General features: G+C 40.5%; 1 protein-coding gene across 4 annotated transcripts in view; it reads left to right on the top strand.

Moving 5' to 3' along the window:
- The window catches only part of MCCC1 (methylcrotonyl-CoA carboxylase subunit 1), a 91,628-nt gene that overhangs the window by 9,615 nt on the left and 59,568 nt on the right, over positions 1-22,445 (top strand). For 3 of the 4 annotated variants that reach the window (XM_077161157.1, XM_077161158.1, XM_077161159.1), the window contains exons 2-4: positions 9,708-9,753; positions 13,868-14,004; positions 18,052-18,147. In XM_077161157.1, coding sequence (XP_077017272.1) covers positions 9,732-9,753; positions 13,868-14,004; positions 18,052-18,147 — 255 coding nt within the window. In that variant the 5' untranslated portion in view covers positions 9,708-9,731. Of the gene's footprint in view, positions 1-9,707; positions 9,754-10,720; positions 12,372-13,867; positions 14,005-18,051; positions 18,148-22,445 lie in introns of those variants that run through there. The other variant, XM_077161160.1, reaches the window with a different exon arrangement.

The following is a 22,445-nucleotide window of genomic DNA, read 5'->3' as shown; positions in this document are numbered from 1 at the left end:
AGTCCTCTTTTAGGGCATTCATTTTTCCAGTGTCTGTTCTCTTTGCAGCAGGCGCATTGATTTGCACCTAGGCCCAACCTTTTTCCTTGGTCTCCCTTTCTTTTCTCAATGGTTTCTTGTCCACTTTTTTGTTTTTCCTGTTCAGCCATTGCAGATACTAAAATTTTGGCTATTTTTTTGGACTGCGTGGTCCCGGGATTATCTCTGTTGTTAAAAGTCTTTTGGGCAGTCTCTATCAGTTCGGACAGCACTATACTCTCAAATCCTTCTAATTTCTGTAACTTTTTTCTTATATCTGGAGCTGACTGGGTGACAAATGCTGTACTTACAGCTTGCCTATTGTCGGATGCCTCTGGATCTATAGGGGTGTACAAGCGGTATGCCTCAAGGAGGCACTCAAGGAAAGTGGCTGGAGATTCGTCCGGCTTTTGTAGGGTTTCGCTTACTGGAGATAAGTTGGTCGCCTTCTTGGCCGCCACTCGTATCCCCCGGAGCAGAGTCTGGCGATACCGATGAAGAGTCTCCTTACCTCTATCAGTTTTGGGGTCCCATCTGGGACAGGTGGAGGGGAACACAGCCTCTAATCGGGTTGATTCAGTAGTAGGTTTTCCATCAGGTCCAAGAATTAACTTCATCTCCTTACTCTCTGTCATTCCTCGGAGGTGAAAAGGGCCTGGAGGAGCTGTTGGCAGTCATCCCAGGTGGGCTGGTGGGTAAAAAAGATAGTCTTCAAGAGGGAGATGAGCCCTTTGGGCTTTTTAGAGAAAGAGGGATCCTGGGTTTTCCAATTATGCAGATTGCTAGAGGAAAAAGGGGACATAGACCATGAAAGGTGGGTGGTCATACCTCAGGGCAGGGCCACCCTGTCTCAAGGTAAAATTGGAACTCCGGTATGGGGGGTACTGAAGGTATGGGGGGTACTGAAGGTCACCTCCCGGCTGTTAGAGGGGCAGTTGCCGCCTCTTGGCCATTTCTCTCCTCTGGCCTTAGAGGGGACGGAGGGGCTGTTGGGTATGGGGGAGTGTCCATCAAGAGCAGATCCTCCGGTGGTCCTGTCAATACTGGGATCCTATTAGTTTTTTTCTTTTTGAGAGGTTTTTATTAAGAGGGCCATTTTGGCTCGGGGGGTGGGGAGGTGTCTTTCTTTTTTGGGACTCCAGGCAAGACCGTAACCATTTGGGTTTTTCTGTAAAAATTTCAATCCAAATTAGTATATAGGGAATTTGGTCAGGGTGGCCTGGATCACCAAAAATCGTCCTTTGAACTTTATAAGCTATAGATGGGTCTGTGGTTCCCTCAGGAGGCCACCCAGAACCAAAAGTTGGCCACTCCCGTGAACAGAATTTTTCCAAGTCGAAGGCACTGACAGGGGCTCCATAGTCTCCGGCCTTCCGCTGAAATTACTGGAAATGTTTCAAAAAACATTGAAGGGGAGTACAGACAGATGAACTTGACTGACCCATGGCAATTATGACAAGAACAACACAGAGTGTAATGAGTACAACAATTGAGAGGAGGCACAAAATGAACCAAGACAAACAAAGCATTATCCCTCACTGATTCCTAACCGGAATCCCGAGCAGCATCTTGCTCCGGGACTGGACCTTGGAAGTAATGCTGCATCCAGAGGTCCCCACTGGATCCAATAACAGACCTGTACTCACTGGTGAGGTTTCCAGAAACAGATGACTCCACCAGATTTTGTATAATTTTGGAGGGTCCTTTAGAACCGGCCAGGTTCCTGGTCCTTGCCTGGGGCAGAGGAACGTCTCTCCAAGGCCTTCCCCTAGGCTGGACCTCAGTTCCAGGGACAATCCCCAGAAACCTGTGGTCACCAGATGTCCCGTTAGGGACGATCTCACTGGGGCCTCCAAATGTGGGGGCACACCGAAAGAGAGACCACACAATTCAAAACTGCAAGCCAATTGGGAGTCTTTATTAGCCAGCTGGCAATTGCCTCAGAAACCTCCAAGAAGGAAGATTTAGAGAGCAGCCCCCAGAGGTTTTTAAGGTGTGCTTATAAAGGCTAAAATCGTGTTGTGGTTTTATAGTTGCTAGCAAGCAAGCATGATCATAGAAGCAGAAGAATGTCGTTAGCTGTTGCCAAAACACATCCTTTTGCCTCAGTTCCCTAACATTGGTTATTGTTTAATTCTTGGGAATATTCTGCCCCAATGTTGTAGGGATTTTCCCTGCTTGGGCCTGATTGATTGCTCCTGGCCCTCCACACTGAGCCTGGGTGAAATAAATGTTTGCCTAGACATCTGGCCCCGGGGACTGCTCATGGCACTCCCTCGCTTGGGCCCAGTGGAAGGTGCGTGGCTGGGGCGGGCCACGGTGGCTCAGGAGGCAGGAATGCTTGCCTTCGATGCCAGAGGGCCCAGGTTCGATTCCTGGTGCCTGCCCATGTTAAAAAAAAAAAAAAAAAGGTGCGCGGCTGGCGAGGGTTGGACGGCAGGCGGTTCCCCTGCTGCTCATGAGGTGCGTGCACAGCGTGACTCTATGTACCTCTGCTCGGTGCCCAGCAGGGTCATGGCCACTTTCTGTCTCCTGTCCGGGGCACCCTGGGCTCCTCTGCGTGGGTCCTGCTCCTCTAGGTAGGCTCTGCAGAGGAGGCGGCCAGGCGCAGAGCGCCGAGCTTCCAGGCAATGGTGAATGGGCCAGGATCCCCACCAGCGGTGGTGGGCCGTATGCGGCATTCCTTTCTCATCCATGCACCAGCAGGAACGCGGGTGGAGGGGCCCACCCCCCGCCCCAGACAAGACATGTGGGCTCCCTTTTCTCCATTTCTTATGAGGATAAGGAGTTGGAGTAGAACTGTAGACTTTACAGCCAGAGATGTCTTCAATATCACTTCTTCCAATCTCCTGTCCTGTTATGTGAGGACACTGAAGCCTAAGATGTAAGATCAGTTTTTATCAAATGAGTTTGACAATTTGCTTTTTTTATTAATTAAAAAAAATTAACTAGCAAAACATTTAGAAATCATTCCATTCTACATATACAATCAGTAATTCTTAATATCATCACATAGTTGCATATTCATCATTTCTTAGTACATTTGCATCAATTTAGAAAAAGAAATAAAAACATAACAGAATAAGGAATAAAACGATAATAGAGAGGAAAAAAAGAAAGAAAAAGAAAAAAAACCTATACCTCACATGCAGCTTCATTCAATGTTTTAACATAATTACATTACAATTAAGTAGTATTGTGCTGTCCATTAGAGTTTTTGTATCTAGTCCTGTTGCACAGTCTGTATCCCTTCAGCTCCAATTACCCCTTATCTTACCCTATTTCTATCTCCTGATGGTCTCTGTTACCAATGACATATTCCAAGTTTGTTCACTAATGTCAGTTCATATCAGTGAGACCATACAGTATTTGTCCTTTAGTTTTTGGCTAGTCTCACTCAGCATAATGTTCTCTAGGTCCATCCATGTTATTTCATGCTTCATAAGTTTATTCTGTCTTAACGCTGCATAATATTCCATCGTATGTATATACCACAGTTTGTTTAGCCACTCGTCTGTTGATGGACATTTTGGCTGTTTCCATCTCTTTGCAATTGTAAATAATGCTGCTATAAACATTAGTGTGCAAATGTCCGTTTGTGTCTTTGCCCTTAAGTCCTCTGAGTAGATACTTAGCAGTGGTATTGCTGGGTCGTATGGCAATTCTATATTCAGCTTTTTGAGGAACCGCCAAACTGCCTTCCACAATGTTTGCACCATTCGACATTCCCACCAACAGTGGATAAGTGAGCCTCTTTCTCCACGTCCTCTCCAGCACTTGTCATTTTCTGTTTTGTTGATAATGGCCATTCTGGTGGGTGTGAGATGATATCTCATTGTGGTTTTCATTTGCATTTCTCTAATGACCAGGGACATTGAGCATCTCTTCATGTGCCTTTTGGCCATTTGTATTTCCTCTTTGAGAGGTGTCTGTTCAAGTCTTTTTCCCATTTTGTAATTGGGTTGGCTGTCTTTTTGTTGTTGAGTTGAACAATCTCTTTATAAATTCTGGATACTAGACCTTTATCTGATATGTCATTTCCAAATATTATCTCCCATTGTGTAGGCTGTCTTTTTACTTTCTTGATGAAGTAAGTTCTTTGATGCACAAAAGTGTTTAATTTTGAGGAGCTCCCATTTATTTTTTTCTTTCATCAGTGCTCTTGCTTTAGGTGTAAGGTCCATAAAACTGCCTCCAGTTATAAGCTTCATAAGATATCTCCCTACATTTTCCTCTAACTGTTTTATGGTCTTAGACCTAATGTTTAGATCTTTGATCCATTTTGAGTTAACTTTTGTACAGGGTGTGAGATACGGGTCCTCTTTCATTCTTTTGCATATGGATATCCAGTTCTCTAGGCACCATTTATTGAAGAGACTGTTCTGTCCCAGGTGAGTTGGCTTGACTGCCTTATCAAAGATCAAGTGTCCTTAGATGAGAGGGTCTATATCTGAGCACTCTATTTGATTCCATTGGTCGATATATCTATCTTTATGCCAGTACCATGCTGTTTTGCCCACTGTGGCTTCATAATATGCCTTAAAGTCAGGCAGCATGAGACATACAGCTTCATTTTTTTTCCTCAAGATACTTTTAGCAATTCGGGGCACCCTGCCCTTTGAGATAAATTTGCTTATTGGTTTTTCTATTTCTGAAAAATAAGTTGTTGGAATTTTGATTGGTATTGCATTGAATCTGTAAATCAATTTAGGTAGAACTGACATCTTAACTATATTTAGTCTTCCAATCCATGAACACGGTATGCCCTTCCATCTATTTAGGTCTTCTGTGATTTCTTTTAACAGTTTTTTGTAGTTTTCTTTGTATAGGTCATTTGTCTCTTTAGTTAAATTTGTTCCTAAGTATTTTATTCTTTTAGTTGCAATTGTAAATGGAATTCGTTTCTTTTTTTTTTTTTTTTTTTTTACATGGGCAGGCACCGGGAATCGAACCCAGGTCCTCGGGCACAGCAGGCAAGCACGCTTACCTGCTGAGCCACCGTGGTCCACCTGGAATTCTTTTCTTGATTTCCCCCTCAGCTTGTTCATTGCTAGTGTATAGGAACACTACAGATTTTTGAATGTTGATCTTGTAACCTGCTACTTTGCTGTACTCGTTTATTAGCTATAGTAGTTTTGCTGTGGATTTTTCAGGGTTTTTGACATAAAGTATCATATCATCTGCAAACAGTGAGAGTTTTACTTCTTCCTTTCCAATTTTCATGCCTTGTATTTCTTTTTCTTGTCTAATTGCTCTGGCTAGAACTTCCAACACAATGTTGAATAACAGTGGTGATAGTGGACATCCTTGTCTTGTTCCTGATCTTAGGGGGAAAGTTTTCAATTTTTCCCCATTGAGGATGATATTACCTGTGGGTTTTTCGTATATTCCCTTTATTATTTTAAGGAAGTTCCCTTGTATTCCTATCCTTTGAAGTGTTTTCAACAGGAAAGGATGTTGAATCTTGTCAAATGCCTTCTCTGCATCAATTGAGATGATCATGTGATTTTTCTGCTTTGATTTGTTGATATGGTGTATTACATTAATTGATTTTCTTCTGTTGAACCATCCTTACATACCTGGGATGAATCCTACTTGGTCATGATGTATAACTCTTTTAATGTGTTGGTGGATTCAATTTGCTAGAATTTTGTTGAGGATTTTTGCATCTATATTCATTAGAGAGATTGGTCTGTAGTTTTCTTTTTTTGTAATATCTTTGCCTGGTTTTGGTATGAGGGTGATGTTGGCTTCATAGAATGAATTAGGTAGTTTTCCCTCCACTTCGATTTTTTTGAAGAGTTTGAGGAGAGTTGGTACTAATTCTTTCTGGAATGTTTGATAGAATTCACATGTGAAGCTGTCTGGTCCTGGACTTTTCTTTTTGGGAAGCTTTTGAATGACTGATTCAGTTTCTTTACTTGTGATTGGTTTGTTGAGGTCATCTATTTCTTCTTGAGTCAAAGTTGGTTGGTTGTTCATGTCTTTACAGGAGCCCATCCATTTCATCTAAATTGCTGTATTTATTAGCATAAAGTTGTTCATAGTATCCTGTTATTACCTCCTTTATTTCTGTGGGGTCAGTGGTTATGTCTCCTCTTCTATTTCTGATCCTATTTATTTGTGTCCTCTCTCTTCTTCTTTTTGTCAGTCTTACTAAGGGCCCATCAATCTTATTGATTTTCTCATAGAACCAACTTCTGGTCTTATTGATTTTCTCTATTGTTTTCGTGTTCTCTATTTCATTTATTTCTGCTCTGATCTTTGTTATTTCTTTCCTTTTGCTTGCTTTGGGATTAGTTTGCTGTTCTTTCTCCAGTTCTTCCAAGTGAACAGTTAATTCCCGAATTTTTGCCCTTTCTTCTTTTTTGATATAGGCAGTTAAGGCAATAAATTTCCCTCAAGCACTGCCTTTTCTGCGTCCCATAGGTTTTGATATGTTGTGTTTTCATTTTCATTCACCTCGAGATATTTACTAATTTCTCTTGTAATTTCTTCCTTGACCCACTGGTTGTTTAAGAATGTGTTGTTGAGCTTCCACATATTTGTGAATTTTCTGGCACTCTGCCTATTATTGGTTTCCAACTTCATTCCTTTATGATCTGAGAAAATGTTGTGTATGATTTCAATCTTTTTAAATTTGTTGAGACTTGCTTTGTGACCCAGCATATGGTCTATCTTTGAGAATGATCCATGAGCACTTGAGAAAAAGGTGTATCCTGCTGTTGTGGGGTGTAATGTCCTATAAATGTCTGTTCAGTCTAGCTCATTTATTGTAATATTCAAATTCTCTGTTTCTTTATTGATCCTCTGTCTAGATGTTCTGTCCATTGATGAGAGTGGTGAATTGAAGTCTCCAACTATTGTGGTAGATGTGTCTATTTCCCTTTTCAGTATTTGCAATGTATTCTCACGTATTTTGGGGCATTCTCGTTCGGTGCATAAATATTTATGATTGTTATGTCTTCTTGTTGAATTGTTCCTTTTATTAGTAGATAGTATCCTTCTTTGTCTCTTTTAACTGTTTTACATTTGAAGTCTAATTTGTTGGATATTAGTATAGCTACTCCTGCTCTTTTCTGGTTGTTATTTACATGAAATATCTTTTCCCAACCTTTCACTTTCAACCTATATTTATCTTTGGGTCTAAGATGTGTTTCCTGTAGACAGCATATAGAAGGATCCTGTTTTTAAATCCATTCTGCCAGTCTGTGTCTTTTGATTGGGGAATTCAGTCCATTAACATTTAGTGTTATTACTCTTTGGGTAATACTTTCCTCTACCAGTTTGCCTTTTGTATTATATATATCATATCCAATTTTCCTTCTTTCTACGCTCTTCTCCACTCCTCTCTCTTCTGTCTTTTCATATCTGTCTCTAGTGCTCCCTTTAGTATTTCTTGCAGAGCTGGTCTCTTGGTCACAAATTCTGTCAGTGACTTTTTGTCTGAAAATGTTTTAATTTCTCCCTCATTTTTGAAGGACAATTTTGCTGGATATAGAATTCTTGGTTGGAAGTTTTTCTCTTTTAGTAATTTAAATATATCATCCCACTGTCTTCTAGCTTCCATGGTTTCTGCTGAGAAATCTACACATACTCTTATTGGATTTCCCTTGTATGTGATGGATTGTTTTTCTCTTGCTGCTTTCAAGATCCTCTCTTTCTCTTTGACCTCTGACATTCTAACTAGTAAGTGTCTTGGAGAACGCCTATTTGGATCTATTCTCTTTGGGATGCGCTGCACTTCTTAGATCTGTAGTTTTAGGTCTTTCATAAGAGTTGGGAAATTTTCAGTGATAATTTCTTCCATTAGTTTTTCTCCTCCTTTTCCATTCCCTTCTCCTTCTGGGACACCCATAACACATATATTTGTGTCCTTCATATTATCATTCAATTCCCTGAGCCCCTGCTCAAATTTTCCCATTCTTTTTCCTATAGTTTCTGTTTCTTTTTGGATTTCAAATGTTCCCTCCTCCGGTTCACTAATTTTAACCTCTGTCTCTTGAAATCTACCATTGTAGGTTTCCATTGTTTTTTTCATCTCTTCTACTGTATCTTTCATTCCCATAAGTTCTGTGATTTGTTTTTTCAGATGTTCCATTTCTTCTTTTTGTTCAGTCCTTGCCTTCTTCATGTCTTCCCTCAATTTATTGATTTGGTTTTTGAAGAGGTTTTCCATTTCTGTTCGTATATTCAGAATTAGTTGTCTCAGCTCCTGTATCTCATTTGAACTATTGGTTTGTTCTTTTGACTGGGCCATATCTTCAATTTTCCTGGTGTGATTTGTTATTTTTTGCTGGCGTCTGGACATTTAATTACCTTAATTAGTTTATTCTGGAGACTGCTTTCTTATCCTGCCCAGTATGTGGCACTTGTCTGTCTGCAGGTCCCACCAGCAAAATATGTTGTGGCTCCTTTAATTTTGGAAGGCTCTCCCTGCTGGGGGTGTGGTGGAGACAGAGGAAAGCTTGTAGGCTGGTTTTAATGGCTTCAAATTGCGAAGCCCTGGGATCTGAATTCCTTGAGAGAGGGATTCCACCTGAGTTGCATTTCACCCCTCCCGTGGGGAAGTTTCAGGTGGTAGACAGCCCTGAAAGCAGCCTGTTTCCGCGCCCGGGGCAGTTGCAGCCTGTGCAATCCTGGCGCCGAGTCCAGATGCAACGAAGCCTCCACAGAAACAGCCGCAGAAGGCTCCGCTTCATCCCCTTTCCTCCCTTTCAGTCAGCCCAATAGGTGACTTCCGCCTTGATCAGTTTCGCCTGAGCTGGGGGCCCACTTCTAGCAGTCAGAATTTGTTTGTTAATGCCACTATTGGTGTTTGGTTGGGCCCAGTCCCTGCCACTGTTGGAGACTCTTTCCTTTCCCTCCGGGAAGCTGCCCGTGGGGGAGGGGTGCCAGTCGCCGGCCGCCGCGGCTTGGGGAACTTGCTTTTCCAAGACCCGCAGCCGGTCCGAGAAGCCGCCTGTGAGGGAGGGGCGCCGGCCGCTGGCCTCCGTGGCTTGGGTAAGTGTGCGCTGCTCAGGAAACTCACTGTTGCGGAGTCTCGCAGCCGGTTCAGCTGGTCCAGACTGGGGTACGCTGTGTGTCCGGTCTGTCGTGACTCCGGGAGCTGTTCTGTACTGTTTCTGGTTATTTAGTAGTTGCTCTGGAGGACGAACTAAAACGTGCGCACCTTACTAAGCCGCCATCTTGGCCCCTCTCCCAACAATTTGCTTTTTAATAAAATGTACTAGAACATAAAATATCAAAATGCAGAATGAATCTTTGTGAAACTTGCATTCTAATTGTAAATGCTCTGTGCTGTGAGGTAAAACACATTTTTTTCTTGGGGGTTGTAATCAAAAAAGAGAAGCTGAACTAGATGATCTGTGGCTCTTTAATCATTTCTGGGTGTGTGATCATGTGCCAGCTGCGAGAGTGATGGTGGTCTGAGGCCTTGGGAAGCTGACTTGTTCCAGGACACATAGAACAAAGGAGAAAATCAATAACTATTGATTTCTAGAATGGTTTTCTTTCCACAAAGACAGTCTTGCTGGATCAGTTGACTAGTAAGTCTAAGGTTTAACCACAATCAAACCTGGAGTTGGTTTCAGACATGAAAGTTTAAAAATTTTTTGATTATTTGGGAGAAAACATGATCAACCTTCTGTATTTTGCTTTACTTTAATTCCATTTGGATTTTTTTATAGGAGGTGACTTAGAAGCAAAGAACCATGAAGTATGGAACCAGTGCAGGTACGGACAGTCTTCATTGTGGGATCATTTCATTTTGCTTCAGATTGGGAATTAAGAGAGAAAAATGTTTAATGCCTTAGTTTGTGTATCATAGAATTAGTTCTCAAAACATTTGAAGTTTTGGATTTCATGATAATTTTCAGCTCAAGGTTTTCACCCTTTTTATAACAAATCTCTCTTTCTACTAAGTTTAAAATACAAACAGTAATAATTGAGAACATTTTATATTTATGTTACTGTTTCTGTTTGAGCCTCTTCAGTGCTGTGAAATGAAAAAGCATACATATGATGATCTGAAACAATGCTTTTAGAGTTATTTTATGTAGTAAAATCTTTTTGTCCAAATAAAAGTTTACATGGAATTCCCAATTATAAAGCATATAAAAGTGTAACTTTTGGTTGATTGGTATAGAGAGCCCCATCCAAAAACATCCCTTTTCCTGATATGACTCTTGGGTCCTCCAAGATAACCACTAGAAAAAAGTATTAAATGACATGAAATCTTATATTTTGGGGAAGAAATAACTTTAAACTGTCAAAGAACATTTATTTAATATGTAATGATCAAATGTGTTTTATATGTTAATACAGTAGCATGTCCTTATGACATTGGAGTCAGGGGTTTGGTTCAATATTCATTTATATCATGAGATACCCACATACCCTGTGTATGCAGGGATGCAGGCAGTATAGCAGAGTGATTGGAAGCTCAACGTCTGGAGTATCACGAGAGACCCACACACCCCTGTGTACACAAAGGTGTAGGCAGTGTAGCAAGGTGACTGGAAGCTCAACTTCTGGAGTAAGGCAGATCTGGGTTCAAAGCCTGCACCTGGCAATTTTTTAGCTGCATAATAACAGAAAAGTCATATATTTTTCAGTCTCGTTTTTTTCATCCTCAAAATTGAAATAATACCCCCCCTCCCAAGCGGTGCCTTGCCATTGAGTCATGTTCTCCAAGCCCTGGAGCCAGCATCTGGCTGTGTGTGCCCCGTGCAACCCAGAGAGAAAGCTGGGAGATCCACCTAATATGCGCAAGGAAAATGAAATCCAAAGCTAAAAGTGACCTGCCTCAGGTCCCCGGAGTGAGTTCCCTCTAAGTTGGGCTTGCATCCCCTGACTTCTAAGCCCCATTCCTAGGAAAGGTGCTTGGAAGCCCACTGCCTCCTTTAAAACATGGAGTCAGATTGCATCTTCCTAGCCAAGAAGACGGAGAGCTGGAATTTCCATTGGGATGCCTCTGTCTCATCTTCCTAGATCACCTATTCCCTCCAGAACCTGCACACATGCTGTTGGCATCTGTGGGGCCCTGGGGAATGGGGAAGAAAGATGAGGGTTTGAATAAGATGGGGTATTCTCTGATCCCTTCCAACTCTAGAATGTTCACTCCCATATTGTATCACAAGTGAATTGGGACCCTTACCAGACTGTGATTTCCATGAGGATCCAGCTTGCTTCTTGTGACTTTGGCTCCACTACCCACATTGTTGGTCAGAACAGAGCCCTGTAACACTCCACCATGAACTGACTCAGAGCACTGCTGATATCAGTAGTTCTCAATGCTTGAGCACCCGTTTATGCTGACTAGACTCTGCCTGCTGTAATTGTGGACTTCCTCCCTCACAGGGAAGCCTCTGACTGTATCTGTGATTGGCAAATCTCTAAAAAAGCCCATCTCCTCCCCACAAAACTTGAAACGGGGACAGAAGCTTTGAAAAACGGCATAACTAGCAGAAGCGATGGCCCAGGCAAAGGAGAAAATTAAAGCATTAGAAACTGTCAGTGAGGAATACCAAAGACAAAAGTTTTTCTTAATGGTCCTAAATATGCTTAAAGACCTAAAGGAAATCAGGAAAACAATAGATGAACACAAAGAGAATATCAGTAGAGTGATGGAAATTATAAAAAAGAATGAAACAAGCTGAAGAATTTCATAGAGGGTTTCAACAGCAGAACTGGAGCTGGTAAAAGAAAGAATAAATGAAGTTGAAGATAAGACAATTGAACTCATCCAATCTGAGCAGCGGGAAGAAAAAAGAATGAAGAGGAGTGAACAGACCCTGAGGGACCTGTGGGATACCATAAAGCATATCAACATACACATTGTAGGAGTCCCAGCAGGGGAAGAAAGAGAGAAGGGGGCAGTGATAACATTCAAACAAATAATGACTGAAAACCTCCCAAATTTACTGGAAGACATGAATATACACATCCAAGATACTCCACAAATTCTAGACAGGATAAACCCAAATAGACTCATGCCATAGCCTTTATAATCAAACAGTCAAATGCCAAAGAGAGGATTCTGGAAGCTGCAAGAGAGAAGCAATATGTCATTTACAAGGGAACCTCAATAAGATTAGTGCCAGTTTCTCATCAGAAACCATGGAGGCAAGAATGCAATAGGAGGATTATTTAAAGTGGTGAAAGCAAACCATTGCCAACCAAGAATTCTGTATCTGGCAAAACTGTCCTTTAAAAATGAGGGAGAGATGAAGACATTCCTAGGTAAACAAAAGCTGAGGGAGTTCATCACCATTAGACAAGCCCTACAAGATATGCCAAAGAGGGTTCTGCAGTTTGAAAGAAAAGAACAATAGACAATGTACTGAAACTGTGTGAGTAAATAAGAATCTCCAGTAAGGGTAACAGTATGAGTAAATATAAATACCACCACTATGGTATTTTTGGTATGTAAATCCACTTTTTACTTCCTACAAAATCTAAAAGGCAAATGTATAAAATTTAATGCAAAATAAATGGTTCTGACCTCATAATGTATAAACATGCAAATTTTGACGAGAATTACATAAAGGTGGGGGAAAGAGGGACATAGGAACATAGTTTGTGGATACTATTGAAATTAAGTTGGTATCAAAACAAACAAGATTGCAATAAATGTAGGCTGTTAAATTTCAGTTCCATACTACACAGAAAATATTGGAAAATATACAAGCTTATGGAGATAGAAATTAGAATACAAATTGCCTGGGATAGGAAGTGGGGGAACAGAATGTTAATTCATTACAGATATAGGAATATGTGATCTTGGACAGTTTCTAACAAGGGAAGAAAAGAGACTCGAAAGGACATTATTGGGTGGTGCAGCAGTGGGTTCAGTGGCAGAATTCTCCCCTGCCATGCCGGAGACCTAGGTTTGATTCCTGGAGCCTGCCCATGTAAAAAAAAAAAGAAAAGAAAAGACATTATTAGGACGTAAGAAAAAATTGGTATATAGAATGTGTAAGCTTTAGATCAACATTAAATATTTAGAACTTGACAATTGCACTTAAGGTAGTTTACATAAGTGAATACCCTTGTTCTTAGGAAATGTGCATAGCAGTATTGTGTTCAAGGAGCACAATGTATACAGCTTATACTCAAATGTTTAGAAAATGAATTAATAATAGGAAGGCAGATAGATAGATGATTGATAGATGGACTAGATGGAGATATAGAATGTATGGCAAATGTAGCAAAATGTTAAAATTGATAGATCCATGGGGAAGGTATCGGGGTTTGTTGAAATTGTATGAAGTTTGCATTATTTTTGTAACTTGTAAGTTTGAAAGTATTTCAAAATGAAAAACTAAAACAAAAGAAACAAGAAATCTGATATGGGAAAGCTTAAGGATAAATGTTTAACAACTGGTAAAGAAAAAAATTGAAATAACAATAACAGTATGTATTTCATAGGATTACCTTGAGAATTTAAGTTCGTGTGGAGTGTTTGGCACAGGACCTGCGGCGTGGGAAGTTTTTATTTAGTAGTAGTTATTATTCACTAAGACGCTTTTTCAATAGTTATTATAATTTGATATTGGACAAGTGTGAACCTTTGGCATAACAAAGGGCCTTTTAATGGAATTTTGATCAACTTTAAGTTGAAAAGCTGTATAATTTAAAAGTTTATATTAGTAAGAATAGCTTGAATTTCAATAAAGGGAAAAATTTACTGTTTAACAATACTAGTTAAAGAGGTAATTTTAGGCTCCATTTTGTTTATAAGCAAAACACTGTTTTATAAGCTGGATGATATTTTAGAACATTTTCTCCATCTCATTCTTTGCTCCCCAGTAACATTTGTATATGATCTTCATGGTATTTTAAATAGGAAAGCACATTACCAGGATCCTCATCGCAAACAGAGGAGAAATTGCCTGCAGGGTGATGCGAACAGCCAAGAGAATGGGTGTACAGTCAGTGGCTGTTTACAGTGAGGTCGACAGGAACTCCATGCATGTAGACATGGTATGTTGTTAACAATTGGAAGTCAGATTTTGTGAGTGGTTGTATGTATTTGTTTATTGTGTGACTCTTTCAGTTGTTTATATTGGTACTTTATATTTGTGAGTGTTAACAGTGTTTCAGTATAGTTAAAATTGCTCACTAATTTCTCTTAGGGTCTGTTTTAGTTTGCTAAAGCTGCTGGAATGCAATATACTAGAAATACATTAGCTTTTACAAAGGGGATTTATTAAATTAGAAGTTCGCAGTTCTAAGGCCTTAAAATGTCCAAACTAAGGCATCCAGATAAAGATGCTTTGACTCCAAAGAAAGGCTGATGTCTGTCACATGCAAGGCACATGGCTGGTGTCTACTGGTCCTTGTTCCTAGTTCCAGATTCTGATGCTTGTGGCTTCCTCTCTTAAGCATCTGTGAACCCTCACTTAGCTGCTCAGATGCAAAATGCTGGGTCTCATCTCTTGGCTTAGCATCCCCTGGGGCTGGAGATACTTCTGGCTATTCTGTGAGTCTTTGCTTAGTACCCAGGCTATTTCTGTCTCAATCTCCAAGCATCTGTGTCTACTGTGCAAGCTGTCTCTCAAATGTCTGTATCTTTGTCCTTGTCCACACTGCAAGCCATCTCTTGAATGTCTGTGTCTGTCCACTCTGCAAGCCATCTCTCCAATGTCTGTGTACATGTCTGCTCTACAAGCCATCTCTCCAATGTGTGTGTCTGTGTCCATGTCCACTCTGCAAGCCACCTCTCCAATGTCTGCCTGTGTCTGTGTCCACTCTGCAAGCCATCTCTTCTGTGTCTGTGTCTTCTCTTTTAAGGACTCTAGTAAACTAATCAAGACCCACTTGAGTGGGTGGAGTTGTATCTCCATCTAATCAATAGGTCACACCCACAAATGGGTGCGTTACATCTCCATGGAAACAACCTAATCAAGAAGTTCCACCCTACAGTGTTGGATCAGGACTAAAAGAATATGGCTTTTCTGGGGTACATAACAATTTCAAACCAGCATGGGAGCATTTTCCAATTATGCTAATTGAACTAAATAATGTTGCCTAGTAGTTTACAGGCAATGCCATTATTTCATCAAGAATTGGTTATAACAGTTGCTGAATGTAGCTGAGCCACAGGCTATCCTTTAAGAAACACATGTCTGATCACAGATGTGTTCTGGAACCCTCTTCAAGTCCTGCTCAAGAATCTTCCACTTTCAGTGATGTTCCTTTAACCAGTCCTTCTCTGTTGGATTCTTCCTAAAAGTATCTAAATATGCTGTTGTCTCTTCCATTTTTACAACCATTATCAGTTGCATCTCTCCCCATCAAACCTGTTTCTTCAGTTCATAGCCGATTTCAGAACCATCTGCCCTGCTGTTCCCTCTTCTTTTTCTAACCAACCCTGTCAAGCTTCTGTCCTCACCTTTCCATTGGAATCGTTCCTGTCCCTGTATTGTCCATATCCCTAAATCCAGCGTAGCCTTGTCTGTACTCAGCTGACCTGGCCTCCTAGCATTCATGACCTCTCATCCTTAACATTCATGACCTCTTATCCTTAGCATTCATGACCTCTTATCCTTAGTGTTCATGACCTCTTATCCTTCTGCCTTTTGGTGTCTTTTTAATTTATTTTTTTACCCTACCCATCTACCAGACTCTAATGTTGAATTCCTCAGAAATTGGACCTTGACCCTCTTCTTTTCTTACCATATTTTTTCACTCTACATCATTTCATCTACTCCTGTAGCTTTGCTGAAAACTCCGAAATTTGTATTTCTAGCCCAGACTTTCTTTTGAGCATGATCCATGTGTGGCTAACTGCCTACTCACTACCTCCATGTAGCTGCATCACAGGCACCAAACCTCACATGCCTGACAGTGGACTCGTCGGTCTTTCTACTTTACTGGACCTGCTCTTCCTAACCCAGTGGATTGCAACCCCCTGCACACAAAGTGATAATGCTAGTAACCTGGATGTCTCCGTTGAACAGCTTTCTCCCCCCTTTCTGCTGTGTTTTCTTCCTCCTCCCAGCCCCATGCCTAGACAGATCACCAAGTGCAGTAAATTCTGCTTCTCAAACACTTCTTCCCACTTCTTCCTGTTCTCCACCAGCTGCACTGTAAGTGAAAACCACCATTATATTTTGCCTGGTCAAATGCTGTAGTCTCCTAAGTAGCTTGTCTGCTTCCAGTTGACTCCCTCTCAACAGTAGGTTTTCTACTTTGATACTGATAGTATAAAATAAAAATTTGTTCCTGTTACTTCTCTGCTTTAATGTTTTTTTCTTTATGATTGATCAAATTAGCAATAAATGAAAAGATTGATAATATTCAGTGTTGGCGAAGTTGTTGTGTTCATACACATTGGTGGAAATACATATTGTAATACCATTTTAAAGAATGATTAAACCAAAGCTATTAAGATATGCATATCTTTCAACCTAGCCCTGTGAACACCCTTCTAGGTCTCTGTCCCAGTGAAGTACACATATGTATGTGCAGGCAAGAGGCATGTACGAGAATATCTGTTGCAGGCTTGTCTGCAACCAGTTTTTTGCTATTACAGCTTAAATGTCCATTAAGAGTTACACAATTAAGTGAATTTTTGTACCTCCATACTAAAAAAAAATGAGATAGACCTTTATGAGCTAGCAGGAAAAGAGCTCGTACTATTAATGAAAAAGATTAGTAGTAGAATTATAAAAATGTGCTTTCATCAGTTGTAACCAATGTTCCACACCAGTGCAAACTGTTAGTAATAGGGTGGTTTATGGGAATCCTGTATTTTATGCATAATTGGCTTATAAACCCACAATTTCTCTAATAAAAAAAGTAATTGCAGGAGATAATGATAATAGTAGGAACCTATTTATGTTAAAAAAAAACTGTACATGTTTATGTAAATATATATGAGTAAATTTAAATATAGATATGGAAAATATGTCCCAAATTGATCATTGTGATTCTGTCTAGAAGAGGATTGGAATGGGGGGAGGGAACAGTGCAAAGGATTTCATCACCTTTTATTGTTCACATTCTTTGTACTGAGAATGGGTTTGTGTTTTGTGACATTAAAAGTTAAAAAAAGAAACAACTTAAAAAATATCCCTTTAAGTAAATGTTCTCATAGGAGAAAATTCAAAGCTTTTAACCCCCACAGGCCCCTGTGAAATATATCCCCTTCCATCTGTCCAGCACCTTCTCTATCCAGCTGGACCCCTTGCCTACCATGCCACAGCCACATGAGTCTTCTTCAGACCCTCTGGTGGGATGGACTCCTTCCTGCCTGTCGCCTCCCTATATTTTCCTTTTCCTGGGAGGCTCACCCTTTTCCATTTCTGTTTTTACCTCCACCCCGTCTGCTCTTTTGCCCAGCCAAGTCCTCAGCATCCTTAAGAAGCCTTCCCTGGCCACTCTCAGACCAGTCCAGTCTTCCTGATGCTGGAGCTCTGTCCTTTGGCCTTCCCTCATGCCTTTATCACAGCTATTATTAAATGTGTGAACATAGGTCCGTTTGTCTTGTTCACTGCTGTGTATGCAGCTACCACCTCAAAGCCTGGTGCCTAGGTATTCAGTGAGTCTTTGAGTGAATGAATGATGTTTTCCTGCTGGTCTACTTCAAGGCTTAAGGAGTAAGTAGTTCAGGAATGTATGGAAGGAGCATTGTCATCATACTCAAATCATTGTGTAAACTTAATCAGATTTCATAATTTTATTTCTTCCTATACATATCCATTGTATATTTTGTCTCTGTTGCCAAATTGTAAACTTTTTGCATTAAATACATTTAAGAGTCTTATTGCTAATAGTAGCATGACTGATGCCTGTTGTTCTCTGTCTTGTGCCACTTCATTCTAGTGTGTGGTTTATTAATGAAAATCCCAGTTTTGACATCATACAAAAGATTCCAAGACTAGATTCTTATATAGCATAGACATGGGCTAGTACTTCTGTTTCTCAATTCTTGCACTGTTCTTGGGGAGTTGGCACTTTTTATTAATATGGTAAAATGATCCTGAAGCAGTGCAATCTTTTAAGCATGTGATGTTTCTCAAACAGGCGGACAAAGCATATTGCATCGGCCCAGCTCCTGCACAGCAGAGCTACCTTTCCATGGAAAAAATCATTCATGTGGCCAAGATCTCTGCTGCACAAGTAAGACTTGTAAAGCTATTTATAATGCAAAAGGAATAAGTTTTGTATAATTTACATAAAGTGACTAATTCTTCATAAAAATTATAATCTGTTTTTAGCTATTTCTAAGTTTTTACACTTGGTTGTTGGGCTGCCATTGCAAACTAGGCATGCCCTTCTCATGCCTTACCTGCCTTTCATACCAAAACTTGTGTAGTTTAGAACTTTTGGGAGATAGGTGGGGGAAGCGTCTAAAGTATAAGTTAAAATTAAGAGGGAATACACCCCTTCTACTTTCAAATCCATGTCCTATGAACATCAGGTTCCTTGGGAGAGGTAAGATAAGATGACAAGCAAAATACATCGAGACTTCCTGGAAGATGGCCGACTAGAGTAGCTCGAGATTAGCCCTGCTCCATGGAAATGTTAGAGAAGGGACAGGAGGGCAACTGAGGTGGCAGTTCAGGAGTGTGACTGACCTGGGAGAGCCTTCTTCACCACATGCTGCAGCCCTGATTGCAGAGCCCAAGGAACTGAGGCAGAAAGCTGGAGCCTGGTGCAAAGGCTCGGAGCTGTGGATCCCACGGGACTAGGAAGTAAGCCAGACCATGTTCCTTGGGCACGCTACCCTCACCAGCACAGCCCCATGACCAGCGACTCACCTCACACCCCATGTACCTGAACCCCATCACCTGAACCCATTCCCCTCACTCCAGGCACCCCCATCCCACCAGCTGCCAGTGAAGGTACCTGCCCCCCACCCCCACCCCAGGTACAGCCCAACCCACCTCTCCTGCACACCTCCCAAACACTACCTCCCCCTCTCTGTTTCTGGGAGTTATTGCCAGTGCATAAAGGTTGTGGGTACTAACCTCTATACCCAGGCTACCCCTGCCCATAGTGTCACACAGCCTCAACACCGCCCCTCCCTGCCATGACCTCAGCACAACCATTTACAGCATTCCCAGACCCACACATGCACACAGACCCCCAATCATGTCACTCAGCTCTGGGAAACATACTCTGCAGCAGTCCTAGAACTGCATGCACACAGCCCTCAGCCTCAGTTCCCAGCTCTGAGAAAGTGCCGACCTGCACAGCTGGGTCACATCTGCCATCAATCCACAAAGGCGTAGTACCAACCTGCTGCCTTTAGCTCGATGCATGCGTACAAAGGGTTCCATGCCTTAGACCAGTGCATATCTACATTTTGCCCCCCAGACCAGTGCACCCGCACAGCTACATCCTCTCTGGCCGCTAGGCGCCCATGTTCACAAGCATCAGTGTAACATCCCCAACTGGGCCCATAGCTGCCCTGAAACAAATCACCATACTGAGTGCTCCACCCTGTGCCTTGCTCCCTGCTGTACAACCACCCCACAAACACAAGGTCTTAGACTACTGAAAGAAATCAACTCCCAAATCACATCAATCAAGGTATTTACATGCCACGAAGACAGGAGAAGATCACTAAGTATATCACAATGCAGACAGATACAGTCCTTCCTAATGACCCAATTAAAACACCAGAGGAGACACAGACATTGGAACAACTAATAAAAAATGTTCATACAACTCTACTTAATAAAATAAGTGGATAGCAAATGACATAAAGGAGATCAAGAAGACAGTAGAAGAGCATAAAGGGAATTTGAAAGAATAAATAGAAAAATAGTGGATATCACAGAGATTAAAGACATACTAGAGGCACACAACACCAGATTTGAAGAGACAGATGAAAGAATAAGTGATATAGAGGACAAGATAACTGACTTTGAAGACACAAAATAGCAAATGGCAAAAAAGATGGAAAAATTTGAATTGTACCTCAGGAAAATGATTGACAAAGCAAAGCATACAAATACAAGAATCATTGGTGTCTCAGAAGGAGAAGAAAGGATTAAAGGGCTAGGAAGAGTAGTTCAGGATATAATGTGGGAAAACTTTCCTACCCTCATAAAGAATACAAATGTACAAGTCAAGGAAGCCCAGTGAATTCCAAACAGAATAAATCCAAATAGGCCTTTCCCCAGACATATACTGATCAATCTGTCAAATGTTGAAGAGAAGCAGAAAATCGTGAAAGCAGCAAGAGAAAAACAATCTACTATATACAAGGGAGACCAAATAAGACTAAGTTCAGACTACTCAACTAGCACCCTGGAGGCGAGAAGGCAGTGGTATGATATATTCAAGATCTTGAAAGGGAAAGACTTCCAGCCAAGAATTCTGTACCCAGCCAAATTGTCCTTCAAAACTGAGGGAGAGATTAAAGTTTTCACAGGCAAAGAAGTCCTGAAAGAATTTGTCAACAAGAGACTGGCCCTATAGGAAATACTAAAAGGAGTTCTGTCAGCTGAACCAAAAAGACAGGAGAGGGAGGTCTGGAGGAGGGCACAGAATTGAAGAGTGCCGCTAAGGGTAATTCAAAGAATACAAAGAGAAAGAGGGAAAAGACTATATAGATCTGACAAAGTAAAAAAGATAAGATGATGGAGACATGAAGCACCTTTTCAGTAATAACTTTAAATGTTAATTGACTAAATTTACCAATTAAAAGGTACAGATTGGCAGGATGGATTAAGAAACATAATCCAGCTGTTTGCTTCTTACAGGAGACTCATCTTAGACACAAGGACACAAATAGGTTGAAAGTGAAAGGATGGAAAAAGATTTTCTACACAAGTTGTAACCAAAAGAAAGTAGGAGTAGCTATATTAATATCAGACAAAATAGACTTTAAATCTAAAAACATCATAAGAGACAAAGAAGGACACTATATACTAATTAAAGGGTCAGTTCACCAAGAAGATATAACAATCATAAATGTTTATGCTCCCAATCAAGGAGCTCCAAAGTACATGAGACAGGCATTGGCAAAACTGAAGAGAGTGATAGATATTTCAGCAATAACAGTAGGAGACTTCAATACACAACCCTCCTTTATAGATAGAACAACCAGACAGAAGAACAACAAGAAAATAGATAAATAACTTGATAAATGAATTAGATCTAACAGACATATATAGGTCACTGCACCCCAAAGCACAAGACTATACATTCTTCTCTAGTGCTCATGGAACATTCTCTAGGGTAGATCATATACTGGGGCACAAAACAGGTATTTATAAATTTAAAAACATTGAAATTATTCAAAGCACTTTCTCTGATCACGATGGGATGAAGCTGGATCTCAGTAACCACCAAAGAATGAGAACATTCACAAATATGTGGAAATTAAATAACACACTCTTAAACAACCAGTAGGTTAAAGAAGAAATTGCTAGAGAAATGAGTAGCTATCTGATGAGTGAAAATGAGACTACTACTGATCAGAACTTATGGGATGCAGCAAAGAAGAAAGAATTTAAGAAATGATTCATGATGGAAACAAAGACAGGCCCATCCATAGGTGAGGATTGAATAAACTGCAGTACTTCTATGACATGAAAGAATAGGCAGTTATTAAAAAGAAAATGGGTCTCTACCAATGAATTTGGAGGTGGTTCCATGATAAATGGTTAAATGAGGAAAGTAAGATAAAACAAAATAGAGGAAGGACACTTTCCTAAGATGCAAGTGACTTTTCTAAACCCCAGGTAGGTCTGCACTTACTGTGTGTTATTTCAGTTCCTCCAGGCCTTTGCACACTCTCCCTCCAAACTCTTCCTTTCACCTGGCTAAGTCCTCAGTCACCTTCAGTTCCCACCTGAGGGCCACTTTCACAGGAAGGCATTCCCCACATGCACGACCCATGTTAGGGCACTTCTTATTTGCTTCTTTGCAACCTCTTCTCCTTCTATCATAACTCTCATGACATGTAATAAATTTTTTAACTGTTAAAAAAGAACAACCACATTATTAATAGTGCTAATATGAATCAAATACTTAGGAATAAAGCTAGAAAAAGCAGTTCAAGACCTGTATACTAAAAACTATAAAATTATGAAACATTGTTGAGAGAAATTAAAGAAGTCCTAAGTAAATGGATAGATATGTTATGTACACAGATTGGAAGACCCAATATTAAATAAGGTGCAACTCTATTCCAGATTGATCTGTAATTTTTTTTTAATTTTTAAATTTATTTAAAAAATATGACAGGAAAGAAACATAAACATTCTCAACATATGATCATTCCGTTCTACAGATATAATTAATAATTCACAATATCATCACATACTTGCATATTCATCATCACAATCATTTCTTAGAACATTTGCATCAGTTCAGAAAAAGAAATAAAAAGACAGCAGAAAAAGAAATAAAACAAAAACAGAAAAAAAGTATGCATACCATACCCCTTACCCCTTCCTTTC

Source organism: Tamandua tetradactyla, chromosome 5 (genome assembly GCF_023851605.1).
Source record: "Tamandua tetradactyla isolate mTamTet1 chromosome 5, mTamTet1.pri, whole genome shotgun sequence".
In the NCBI taxonomy this organism is placed as follows: domain Eukaryota; kingdom Metazoa; phylum Chordata; class Mammalia; order Pilosa; family Myrmecophagidae; genus Tamandua; species Tamandua tetradactyla.
Note: the sequence above shows the minus strand (reverse complement) of the source record. Positions and strands in the feature narration are given on the sequence as shown.